Source organism: Channa argus, chromosome 4 (genome assembly GCF_033026475.1).
Source record: "Channa argus isolate prfri chromosome 4, Channa argus male v1.0, whole genome shotgun sequence".
Lineage (NCBI taxonomy): Eukaryota > Metazoa > Chordata > Actinopteri > Anabantiformes > Channidae > Channa > Channa argus.
The window spans coordinates 9,744,828-9,758,527 of NC_090200.1; the positions used below are offsets into that span (position 1 = coordinate 9,744,828).

General features: G+C 39.2%; 1 protein-coding gene across 6 annotated transcripts; it reads left to right on the top strand.

The window, feature by feature from the left end:
- Positions 1-808: 808 nt before the first annotated feature.
- parvg (parvin, gamma) lies at positions 809-10,530 on the top strand. Of its 6 annotated transcripts, none has more exons than XM_067500884.1 (13): positions 809-1,631; positions 2,335-2,435; positions 2,989-3,053; positions 3,684-3,786; positions 3,874-4,017; positions 5,176-5,291; positions 5,391-5,446; positions 5,533-5,567; positions 5,678-5,739; positions 6,417-6,485; positions 6,633-6,734; positions 7,751-7,823; positions 9,703-10,530. In XM_067500884.1, the coding sequence occupies exons 2-13, from the start codon at positions 2,372-2,374 to the stop codon at positions 9,774-9,776; spliced, it is 963 nt and encodes a 320-aa protein (XP_067356985.1). In that variant the 5' UTR covers positions 809-1,631; positions 2,335-2,371; the 3' UTR covers positions 9,777-10,530. The 6 variants fall into 6 exon arrangements, 5 of the variants coding, with proteins under 5 accessions (XP_067356985.1, XP_067356984.1, XP_067356981.1 ...); XM_067500883.1 differs by having other exon boundaries at positions 1,361-1,631; positions 2,322-2,435; XM_067500880.1 differs by having other exon boundaries at positions 1,368-1,631; positions 2,305-2,435.
- Positions 10,531-13,700: the final 3,170 nt, after the last annotated feature.

Below are 13,700 nucleotides of genomic sequence, written 5' to 3' on the forward strand. Positions count from 1 at the left end.
CTTATTAATGTGGTTGCACTTCATTAAAATTAGTACTTTTCATTTACAGATAACCGTTGGCTTTTTTAGAGTGTAGTTAATGTTAGTGCAGTCTAGTTTTAGCTGCTATTTACTTTAAAATAACAAATAGCAACAGATGTCAAAAATTCATCTGTCCCTCATTAGATTTTGACCAAATATCTTGTCAAAGCGACTGGACTCTGCCTTTGTGAGCCAGTGCTTTGTACCATTCACAACATCTTCACCACGATCACTTTTCTTACCTGTGGAAGGAACTGTGATCGGCTTTTATATGCTAAGAGCTATGGACTCCAGATTACAACTGGCAAAGCCTTTTGGATGAGACGTAAAATGTCAAATTTTAAAAATGTCAAAATTTCCATCCCACTTTTCACCGAGGATGTAATGGGTCATGGTAGACCATGACGTGGACAACTCAGAATGTCCACAGACAGCAGATCTCAAGCCACCTTCTAAAGCTGATTCTAAGTGCAGTGTCCTCTGGCCGTCCTTTGAAACCCCCAGTCAGAGCGTCGTTGTATTGACTAGCCTTTCAGATGAGTCCCTTATGGGAACTGGACCTCTCACTGCTCTCCAGAGCAGAGCTGGCCCGGCGGTGCAACCAGGAGACCTACTAAGATGTACAGTGCATCCATTTTAGAGCCAGGCTGAATTATTAAGAGTGGATGAGTCAATCTAGACTGCGCTCACACTAGATGGCTCACCCCTGTGCATTTTTTATCCTGCCTATCAAGAAATAAATGCCTGGAATCAAACAGAATGGGGATTTCATTTTATCTTTTACTTGTGTGATAGGTTAGATTTGCTTCTGCTTTCAATTGAGATTGGCTTTGGAACATCCAATTCCTGCTATTTGGATTTAGCTAAAGGAATTATGGGTTTATTTTAGGCCTTTATTTTCTTGTCTCATTCCTTTGTTGCTATGGTAACCTTCCACATCCCCCTAAATTGCCCCTTCGTCTGGCTGATGGGTGGTCCTTTTTCTTTTCTTCTACAAGGCCGGTGCATGCAGAGCTTGTTGTTGTGTTGTCTCTATCTCTTTCTGTGTGTGTGTGTGTGTGTGTGTTTTTGTTCTTTCTTTTTTTATGTTGGAGAATGGAAAAGGCTGGAGAACAGATGACAACAAATTGATTCAACCGGTCACAGATGGAGATGTGTGAGTTCAGCTTGAGTGGTTCAAGCCCCTGAGTGTCACATTTCTCTCAGCCCTCCTGTAGCGTAGTTTTCCAAACAATACATTTGCACCCAAGAGTCCTCTCTGTCCTCTTCCCCCCGACACATACATATTATTAAAGCCTCAAACGGTTCGTGACACAGAACATAAACGTCCTTATCAGAAGTCACTGTGCTGCAAAACCAGTAACAAAAGAGGAAGTGCTGCAGCCACATCCTCTCACTGGTGCCCGTCTTCCTTTTCGATCTGGTGACATGTTATTTTCTTTTAAAAGAAAGTAAGTGCAGACGAGCCATTTGGTTTAATAGAATTCACAAGGCCTCTGTTCAGACAGACCTACACTCCTAATACCGCTGTTTTGACAGTTTGTGGAGAAAAGGAACTTAAATCAGCAGAAGTCACCCAAATCTGTCGAGTCACTCTCAGAGTACTGAAGGTAAGCTCATTCAAAACATCTCTCTGTTTGTGACCTTGTTTGAAAGTTACTGTCAACCTCAGGAAAAGGAAGCCACACAAGCGTAACACACACTGCGAAAGAACAGTTGAAAGTCACAGAGCCTTATTATTCTTCCAAATCCGCAAAACAACAGTGTGACACACTCCAGGTGACGTCTGTTCTGTCACAGTGTGTTTGCTGGGCTTTGTCCCAGACCACACGATTTGAAATGTTCAGAGGGAGAGACACAGTCCTGCAGATATAAGTACGAGAACTATTGAGTGCAGAGAGCTTAAAAGAGAAAAAGGAAGTGAGGAAACTAAACGTCTTCCTTCTTCAATTTGTGTTTGAATAGTTCAACTGGTGTGCCTCTGTGTGCCTCAGTTGTTTTTTTGAGAAACTCCTAACACACTTATACATAACAACAAAAAAAAAACCTTCTTTAAAAGACAACTTTGTACCCTAAGAGCAAAAATTCACCAACAACTTGGAGGTTTGAAGTCAATCAGCATCTTCCAGTGTTTGTCAGTAAGTAGCTCCCTGCATTGGTCAAGGACACTTACTGAGCCTTTGCTGAAAGAGAGACTATCTGCAGGACATACTGATGGAGAAAGTGTTACTTGTTTTTGTCGTGGTTTGTGTTTAAGCACGTCTCCTGAATGTGCAAGTGCAGAGCTGACTGCTCTGCAGGTTTTGTTGACAGGCCAACAGAAGTGAATATTTCGCCTTGAGGAAGAGTAATGGAGGCTGATATGTTTACGAATCAAAAAGCGGAAGACGCTGTAGACGTGGAGTCTTTCCAGGGTATGTGTGCATTCAGTAAAATGATAAATACTGTCATCATTTTTAGTTCAGTTTAGACAGTCTTAATTTGTGTACCACATTTAGAGCATTAGTCAGTAGATGTACCCAAAGAACTGGCAGCTGAGTGTCTGTTTTTCTTCTAGCAAATCCATGTACAATTCATAAAAAATATAAAAATAATTAAAAAAGCTTTAAACTACACTGTAGCCCATAAAGTTGGACTAATTTTGTTTCCAGACACATTCCTCTTTCAAAGGTTAATTGTGTTTCAGTTTTCACTTTGATATGTTTGAGATTGATAAATAAAGTAAAGAAAAAAATAAAGACATACACTTTATCTTTCAAGAATAAATCACATTGTCACAATAATTTCACGAGAAGAGGTATAACATATCTGATTTCAACTTTATGGGCAGCAGTGTACAATGATTTAAGATTGTAATGTATTGCATTCAAAGAAGTGGAAAAAAATAGCTGCCTGGAAAAATGCATCAATAAATTCAAACTTTAACCAGTGCAAGTTTTACACAGTATATTACATGTATTCACACAGGGGAGAAGAGGAAACTTATTCAGCCAACATCTTTAAAAGACCCCAGACTTGAGCAGCTAAAGCAGGTATGCTATTAGCTCTTGTCATCTACATACAGTATAGACCATGACTGGATTCTTTGTCTTCCATCCAACGTTTGCTGTAACATCAAAGCCCATCGTGGCAGATCGCAGATGCAAGAGTCCCCATTTGTCTTTCGTGGGCTGAAAAACCAAATTACAGAGCCTGTACAGAATGTATGTGTTCTGTAACGAGCATGAATAATATCTGATGCAGGGAGAGAGGTGCAAGGATCAGTGAAATTTTAATGAATGCAATTACCAGAGGTGATGGCAAATGGACCACAAGGATCTGGCAGAGCCTGCTGGATCAGACTTTGAAACACATTTTGATTGGAGAAAAATGGCAGTTAAGGTGCTTTATGCATGTGGGAATGAATAAATAAATGATTAAATAAGCCTGGAATGTTTTATTATATGTCAAGTGGTGAAGAAGACCAAAGGAAATATAGTTTCTTTTGTTGTTGTCTTTCACATTATCATCAGTTTCTTTCACAATTATATTATCTCTGAGAATCAATTAAGAGGAGTTTGAAAAATGAGGGTTCACATTGCTTTTCACCTGCCACATTGAAACAAGAAAACCGTATGAAAGAAGTGCTGTATCTGACTGTGTGATGAATTGTGTCCTGCTAGACATTGATAGAGTGGATCAATAGGGTTTTGAAACCGGAGCATATTGTTGTTCAGAGTCTGGAGGAAGATCTGTTCGATGGGCTGGTGCTTCATCACCTGCTGGGTGAGTTGTTACACATTTGTATGCACCACCATCTCCGATATTTCTTTTACCATAACCATGCTTGTGCTTAATCATTACTGTCTGCAGACAAGTTGGCTGATGTGCACTTGGCTGTAGAGGAAATAGCATTGACCAGCACTGCTCAGACCCGCAAGCTTAAAGTGATCATGGAGGAGCTGGACAAGAGACTGGGCCTAGAAGACGGCAGTCAAATCAAGTGGAGTGTCAAACGTGAGTCATGCAGCTGACTGGGCTTCAGTAACAAAGCAACAAGTAAACAAATATTCTGTTCTGGCGCCCAAGTTCGAACTACAGCAGGATTTGGTGCTAGCTCAGGGCTGCCATGTTAGCCTACACCCACTGTGAGACATTATTGTGGACAAAAACAATTTCCCGCATTATGGGGCTTCTGTTTTAGTCACTAGTCAGTGGATTACATGCTTGTGCTAAGATATGGAGGCAATGGAAAAACTGTAATAATACTGATATTTGGGCCCAGCTGTGGCTGGGGGTCCGTGGTTCAATCCCTGGTTCCTCCTGACCACATTTAGCCAGTTCTTGGATACTTATCCTCTACAAAGTACTGTAACACTTTGAATGGCAGCTGTACAGAACGATTTCCTCTTGGGATCAAAGTATAAAATAAAATTTCTTTAACATAATTTTTTTGGGTAACAATTGTGTTTACTGCTGGTATGATCAGAAACACAAAATGCATCCAAGTATGTATTTGTTTATAGTGCAGATCTTTTGCTTTGATAATCGACGATAATCTGGCAGAAATTATTCCAAATGTGATCGAAATAAAAAAGTAGTTTTCTACAAAACAGCAGGTTTGTTACCTTACAGTACCGAAAAGAAATGTGCCATAAAAAAAGCGAAAAGACATTTGGGGGGGGAACCAATCAGTGCTAAGCTTGTAAGTTTCCTAGTTGTAGGAAAGTAAACTGTAAACAGTGAGACAGTGATATAAACAGCTACTCTGTAACAAATGCTGCATCATTTCCTGTGACTCCCTTGTATCCAGGATGTAAACATTTCTTTATAAACTGAAATGCACTGATGTCACTATGAATGTGTACCTGAAGTTTTGACTGTTTCAGACTCCGCCACTAATGATGGCAATTATTATATAAAACTGTTATCACACAAACACACACAAACACAGAAGACCACCTGCTGAAAATGTTCATCATGAACAGTATCAAAAGTGTTTAATTGCTTTAAAATGAAAATTAGCAATAACTATAACATAAAGTATTTAGCAATTATTAAATCACACCATCATGTGTTGATTTACATGAATAGACATTTTTTGGCTTCCATGGTTGTTAGTAATGAGCTCTGCCATTGTCTGCTAGTTATGTTTTTGTGTGTTTTGTCTGTCAGTCATTCACAACAAAGACCTTCTGGCTACTATTCATCTTCTGGTTGCCATGGTGAGATGTTTTGAGCCTGAACTGGAATTGCCACCAAATGTGAAGATTGAAGTTGTACATGTGCAGGTGAGTTTGCACCTGTAGCACCATTTCTGCTAGACAATGGTTCTGAATACATCTTCTGGATCTGTTACTGAAATATGGTTCACTTTAATTTACATTCAGGTCAGCAAAAGTGGAATAAGATCCGATGTACAGGTGGAGGTCCTAACAGAAGACAAGTGAGTGGATTTCTGTGGCATTCTGCTGTGCATGTCAGAAAAAACTCTGCTTTCACCTCAAGTATTTCTTTGGGCTTTTTCAACAGCAAAGCAGGCAACGACTCCATCAGCAATACTGAAAGTGAGTACGAGTGATGGGAGGTTAAGCTGAGATGACACGTTGAATGTTGTCCAAACTGCATCACAGCCCACGGAGACTTAACACACTTTTTTGGCTTTCTGGTCACCCAGGGGAAGATCCCATAGAGCAGCTGTTGAAGCTGGAGGCTCACAAGGTCAACACAGTGAAGAAGGTATAACAAGGACAGGAGGAGAAGTGACGAGGTCACTTAAGTTAATAACACTCACATCTTCACCAAGAGATTTCCTGATGTAGTTTTTATTTAATATCCTGGTTGGTGTGGCAACTTTTCCAGAACCTTAGTGTGTTCAAAAACATAACCAGGATTGGTGCAAAATAGGCAGTTGGTGGTGGTAGTGGTGAGACACTTGTGCATACTGTGCAGTTTCTTTCAGTCCAAGAGACCAGAGTCCAACCCACAGCCCAAAACCTAAAAACTGTTAATTTACAATGGAAAAACTAAATGATTTTGGAAGGTGGCAATAATTTAACAACCACCGGATCAACTTTTTAGTGAATCCAATTATCTGCTTCGGGCAGCACAATGGTGCATTGGATAGTGCTGCAGCCTCTGCTGCCGAATTTGTATCTTCTCCCCGTTCATCCCACAGACCAAAGACATGCATTTTGGGTTAATTGGTGGCACTGAATTACCTGAGGGTGTGAATATTTCTCTGACTGTATGTCTCTCTGTGTTGGCCTTAAGATAGACTGGTGACCTACCAGTACCATATAAGTATCAAGTAGCTTCATCCCCATTTAAATAGCTACATCTTTGACGTGTTTAAACCCTTAACCTCAACCTCTAAGTATTTTATAGCTAACATGTTTATTTTTTTTTTACTTTAGGCCATTTTACACTTTGTCAACCAGAATATGTCAACCATGGGTGTGCAGGTGTCTGATATGGACAAACAGGTAAAAAATTTTAAAAAGTTGTGAGCAGATGAATAGTGTTTAGGAGCATGTACAGCTGTTCCTGCATGGAAAAAAAGACTTATTGATTATTTCCGTTGAGATTATATCCTTGGACAAGCTCCAATGCGCCGTGTTTTTTCCATCTAGTTTTCTGATGGAGTGATTCTGCTGCTGCTGATCGGACAGTTGGAAGGCTTCTTCATCCCGCTCTCCAACTTCAACCTGACCCCCGTCAATCACTCGGAAATGGTGCAGTTTGAATCCACTATAGATTAGCGGCACATTAACAGGAAAACTGCTTTGTCAGAGCGGTGATAAATTGCTACTGAAGCGAGGCACATACACATGCTACTATATTTTAACATCAACTCTTATAAATTAATAATATTAAGTACAGTATGCTCCATTATCCTAATTCAAAAGAAAAAATTATCATAATACATCTTTTTTCACTACTTTTAATTTGAGCAAATCTAATATCCCCCAAGAGCACAGTGGGTAATAAACTAATGCTGAAACATAATCCACAATTGTGCCTATTACAATAGATGATAGGATAAAATTAATATTTTACAATTCTCATAATAAAAGTAGATGCATAATTATGACTGTGTCATGGTTAACTTATAATGATATCTTTGATCTCACTTCACTCCAAGCAATAGGATGAGTCTATGAAAAAGTTATGACTCTTTTATCTTAGATATTATGAGTTCATGAATTACTTAATGGGCTGCATGAAGACACTGTGACACTCCATATCAAAGTTTTTGATGTTTTCGATTGATTTTAAAAACTTAAAAGCTCCATGTGATAAACATATTATGTAAAAGCCTAAAATGTAATACTTTGTAGTGGATTTTTGATGTCTTACAGTCAAATTTAATAAAACTGAAAGTTCTAACATCAGGGGAAGCTCACAGGAGTAACAAGGAGCCTAGATATATGCATTTGGTTTATCCCTGAATCAAAATCTAAAAAGTCTACCAACATAAAGTATGGATGTCCATAAATTTCATCATCTTTAAGAATTAGTAGTTTTTTAATATAAATCTCTGTCACAATTCTTTCTCAAAGTTTCTATTTACCTGGTATTTCAATTATGAAAACTGCTAGAAATGTACTAGAAATATAGACAATATATATAGAGTGTATGAAGGATTTAGGTAGTTTTTTCAAAACAGAATTTCCTGTTGAATTTTTTTAGATGAACATTGTTGAACAGCGTTGTATTTATTGTACATTTTTCTCTCTTTGAATTGTAGCTCCATAATGTGACCTTAGCCTTGGACCTCTTGAATGATACAGGCCTGCAAATATCCAATATTAACCCTCAAGGTGAGAAAATTCACACTATTCTCACATGTATATGTGTGTGTTTGTTTGTGTGTGTGTGTGTGTGTGTGTGTGTGTGTGTGTGTTTGTGTGGGTGTAAAATTACTGTAACAGAAAAACAGTGGGGCTCTAACGTCAAACTAATACAGATATTATCCCTTATCAAGAGCATTTATCACGATGACAGGGAAACACACAAATCCGTTTGGGTGTCAGGCGAAAAGGAGAATCACTCCCGCAGTTTCAGTTCATCTCCGCTGCTTGGCAGACTGTGGGTTTGATGGCATTTTGAAGGGAAAAATGAAATTGCTTCTTGAATATGAATGAGTGCAACTTGGATCTCGATAAGTATCAGTGTAGATGATTGGCTCACTCTGAGGTTGTCATCATTCATTTAGAGAGGAACAGTGAGGGAGACGTTCTCAATGGGACACTGTCTGATAGACAAAGATATATTTAACCTCACCACTATGCCACTATGGCTATATCTATGCTGTCTGTGTGTGTGTGTGTGTGTGTGTGTGTGTGTGTGTGTGTGTGTGTGTGTGTGGAGAAAGATATGTTATCTGTATTCATGAGCACTTCTATTGCATAATACAAAGTTATCAAAGAGATCCCAGAAATTTTCTGATTGTATCTGTGCACTGGAATGTCGTGTTTGTCAGTTCCAGCTCGCAGCTACTATCAGATTTTCAACCGTAAAATCACAAGAGTTTGATTTGTGGCATTACGAGCATAAGCATACAAAATATCATGCAGCAGAAAAAAGGCACTGCACTATTAGAAGATTTTCCAGTGTACATTTATGTAACGTTTTTGGGAAACTTCTACTTTATCTCTAGTTTATTACGCGTAGAATAGTGTTTCCATACACTGTCTATGCATGTGGCGATATAACAATCTTTTTAAGTACCTCTTCATTGATAGTCATGAATCCACTTTTTTCTATGAAAGCCTTTTTTAGTTGTCTGATTTAGTCTAAGTCTAAGGACAGAGGATCCTCTATGCTGTACAGACTTTACAGTACTAATAATTTATGATATTGTGATATTTGAAATAAAAGACTTGATCTGAATCATATTATAACTCAAATAATTAAACACTGCTGATATACACTATTAATTTAACATTGCATTCAATCGTGGGGTGAATTTAAATCTGTCCTTAATTGTTTATAGGAGTAAGTTACAGTAGTATATAAGCAACATTCAACAACCACACATGGGTGAGATGTTGGAGTGTAACAATATGAGTTACTGACTTGTTTAGGTGTATAAATCAATAACAAATTGCTCAGTTTCACTTCCCTTCAGATCTTTTTCACACTATTCCTTATGAGCTGGAGCCTCCCTTTGACAATCACAGGGCTGCCTGCCAGCCACATACTGTAGCCTGTATTTGTAATACAAAACTTTAACACGATAACTGTTAATGTAAAGACCAGGACAATTAATCTAAGCCAGGGGCAAGGGGCTAATTAAATTTATTTTCAGCATTCTCTTTAATTACCACCATAATTGCTGCGATAGGAATGAGGAATCCCAGCACTCTGGGTTTAAAACGGGAGCATGCTGTGTGCATTAATTAGGTTAGTCAGCGGTGGAGTCAGTCTTCATGTCAAATTCATTCACTTAGTGCATCTTACAACAGAGAGACATTTCGCTGGGCTCTCATCTCACCAAGGACACATTGATTAAATTTCCATCTAATGTTTTTTTTATTTTTGTCCTTGTGATCTATGACCTGTAAGAACCGATTGAGAGAACAGTTATTTACTCATGTTGGTAAAAGCATCCTCATATTCCCACTGTCTCAGGGGCTTAATGGATGCTGGTGGGACATTAAAGTATGTTGTAAATGTCTCTTGTTGATTGTGTGACAGATATTGTCTCTCAGGATGTTGCTACCACCTTGAAGGTCCTGTACACGCTGTTCAAGAAGCACAAAGGCAAATGAAAGACGACACATACACATTGAGAGGAACTCAACAGCCCGAAATACAGACACAGATGAAGACAGGCGGAGCTTGTGGTAACTTTCTTTAAACTGTTAAATGCAAATTAAATGTTAACTACTGTCACTACCACACTCACTATTTTTTGTATTTACTTTTTGTGTAACTACAATAATCTGGCTAGTTCATTACCGCCTAGCAAGGATGATGGCAATTAGCTCACCACCAAACAACAAGCTGTCACGACCACAAGTTTTTGTGAGGACAAGGCCAACCTCCCCTGGGGTTCCAAAAGTCTCAGGTTCACTATGTGTTGCTTGTTTTATATAGTTTGATTAAATGCACAATTGTTTGAAATTAACTAACTGTACTATATGCACAAAATCAACTGAGGCTCTGCAATAATAGCTATGTTTACATGCCTGACTTTTGACCTGTTTCAGACTTTAGTTTGTAAGACTTTGGTTTGCTGTTCGATAGTGTCGTTTAAAGAACAACACATTTGTGCATACATGTAGACCACTTTCGGTTCAGGTGTGTGTAGCTCACCTGCCAGCTTCTGAATAAAGTCTTAATGTTGTGCTCACTTATCATTAATGTACCATCTGATAATTCCCTATTTCAGCTGAAAGTGGTACTAAATTATTGAGTTGTTTACTGGAACAGGGCTGTAATATGCCACTATTCATTCTTCTAATAGTACGATCCCCGTCTTGACTGTCACGTCTCAATAAAGAATGTGAAATTTAACTCAGAGCTTCTACTGTATTACTGTATGTGTTTCTGCTAATGGGTTGTGGCCTCCCCTGTTTCTGTCATTTTCATTTTTACTGAACTTTTCACAACCTAATGTCACACAAACGTAGAAAGGATGCAGTAGGCAGCAATAGAAAAAAAAACACGAATGAGAGACAGACAATAGACAGAAAATAGAAGATGGACAGACATAGTTTGCCAGTCATGTGATGAATCAAAAAAGTCATCTAGACCTGAAAAAATCCACTTAAATATTCTCTGTGCTGCAAAAAAAAAAGAACACATTTATGCAAACCATTAGTGACTTAGTGAAAATCCATTATATTTAGCAACAAAGTTCCTTGTATAAAATGACAATCTATCAACGCTGCCCTGCTTTTAGTGTTTAGTGCTTTTGTGTTTCAGTTTTTTCTTAAGGTTAAAAGATGAAATTTGGGCAATGCTAAACTGTAACAGAAATCACTTTCAAATTTCTTATTCCCTCCAGTTTTCTTGCAGATGTGTGTCTTGACATTCAGGATCTTAATTTATGCATTCATCCTCGAGGATATACACCCTAATTCTCATCTTATTTCCCCTGGCATTTCAAAAAGTTGCCACATATTTCGGTTGGTAGCCAAATAGAAACATAGATACTGCAAAATAGATCCACACTAAGGAGATAAAGACGCTATTAATATTTTTCATAGCAATATCAGTGTATAAGGCAGGGGTCTCAAACTCGCAGTCCAATTGCGGCCCTCTAGATAATATTTTGTGGCCAGCAGGACGATATGAAACTTTAATGTTAGTGCGGCCCACGAGTTTTATATGAATGGCACTTTAACACGTTGTGTGCGGAAGGTTCCTTTTTTGTAAAGCTAGAGCTGAAGGAACCTACAAATCGCAGTGGAGACTGCAGAGAAACATTGCACAACTATGGAGGCGGCCGTGTAACATCACATAACCGTCATAGAATTATTATTTCTTACTGTGTTTGAAATAAGCATGTTTGGCTTCGAGCTGGACGAAGTCAATGTTACCGGCGTTAATGACCAACACCGATGTTCCGACACTCTTGACGATGTCACCGAGGGGAGTGGACCTCCGATGGGGCCACTCAACCAGTTCCCGCCAGCCGTCCCGCTTCGGAGTCAGGCTGGAGCCTCGCATGTAAGCCCCATCAGGGGCTCGATTTTATAGTCAATGGAACATCGGTGTTGGCTAGGACGTACCGCTGAATCCATGGGGTTATTATAGAAAATAAAAGCCAGTAAATAACGCCTCTATGGCTGCATCCCATTGTTTAAAATAATAAATAAATAATGGTGTCCCACTGTCCCAGCTGATAATGAACAGCCCGGTAGCAGTTGCCTTTTTTTGCACTCGCTATCCTGGTACTTTTTACCACCTGTGCAAGATGCCCCTCCTGTACTTCCAATAGAGCTCATTGACCTGCAGTGCAACTCTGACCTCAAAGCCAAGTTCAGGGAGGTGAGTGGAAAAGCAGACAAGCTTGAGCAATCTTTTAGAGAATTGACCCCCGGCTCCCCTGAGCTTTCTAAAATGTCCAAGCTGACCATGGGCCTTTTTGGGAGCACATATTTGTGCGAAAAGTTTTTCTCTAACTTGAACTTCAATAAGTCCAAGTACAGCTCCAGACTTACTGACGATCATCTTCAAGCCATACTGAGGGTCTCAACTGCTTCTTCTCTCAAGCCAAATGTGGCTCAGCTATGTGAGAGGAAGCGCTGCCAGATCTCTGGCAGCAAGAAGAAGGCAAGAGAAGCCATGTTCAGAAGAACTATTTATGTTCATGTTCAGAAGAACCCAATGAAGTTAAAAAACTGTTAGTGGTGATATTTGAGAAGATTAGATTTTTTTTAACAAAGCTTTTTTTGTGGAATACCTGATGCGGCCCAGCCTCACCCAGGCTCTGCCTTCTGCGGCCCCCAGGTAATTTGAGTTTGAGACCCCTGGTGTAAGGGGTCATCTGTAGTGATGAACATACAAAGAGAGCTGAAAATCCAGCAATGTCTCCTCTGTCAATAGCTCCCTAGGGTACAGAGCTTTATAGCAATTTCAGGCTTATTCTTTTGCTCTTTGGTCTACAGTTTTATTTATGTGGGTACGTCTAACTATTTTCAGAGTATTATTTTGGCCCCAGGGAGCAGCTTGTTTTGGAATCAATGCTGTGAAAAGTCACCGAACACCAAACACAGAAACCAGCTGGTAATCACTGGAGCATTTAGCCGCTCAGGAGGTGGTAGAGACCAAAAGCTAGATTAAACAACAGACTTCTGGATGACATCATCTGGATGAGTTTACCATCATTAGGAGTTCACATGATGTGATCAGGAGGAGTTCTAAAACAGCCAGTCAAGCAAGTCTAAAAACCAGCTGGATGAATCACAGTACCCTCTCAATGTCCAAATATTTGTGTGTCTTTAATATAAATGTGCAGTGATCTTTGTAACACAAAAAGAGTTAAATTTATGAAAAATGTGTGTTTTTTTTAACCCATGTTGTGCTCATTAGCAAAAAGGTTACAGCTTATTTTGTCACCAGTTTCTAATCCAGTTGTACCAACATGGATACATGTCAGCGTAAAGAGGGATTAGAATGTCACATGACCCATATTCCATAGTTCCATATTCAAACATTTTATCTACAGTATAATGGTACCAAAGTTGTTATAATTTTCAGCCTCATCACGATCATTTAATAATACAGTTCAAACTACAAAAGTATTTTTATTGTAAATACAATGCTTTTACCTAATGGAGTTATTTCACATTGCTGTACTTTTACATAAGTAAACGTGAGCTAAAAGTGAAATGAGAAAAGTAATCACAGGAACAAGGGTTATTCACATAGCTTTGTAAGTAACACAATTTGAAACAAATGGAAAATCTATTTAAACTGAAGAAAAATTACTAAAATAGAATCTTTGTGGGGGGCTGCTGTAGCTCAGTTGGTAAAGGCAGTTGTCCATGGACCACAGGGGCAGTGGCTCAATCCCCAGTCCCAGCTATAGGTCAGAGTGTCTTTGGGCAAGACACTGAACCCCTAACAGCTCATTCCCGCCCCCAGCTGTGCAGTGCCGGTCCAAGCCCGGTAGAAATTAAGGAGGGTGGCTTCAGGAAGGGCATCCAGCGTAAAAACTGTGCCAAATCAACATGCAGTCACCA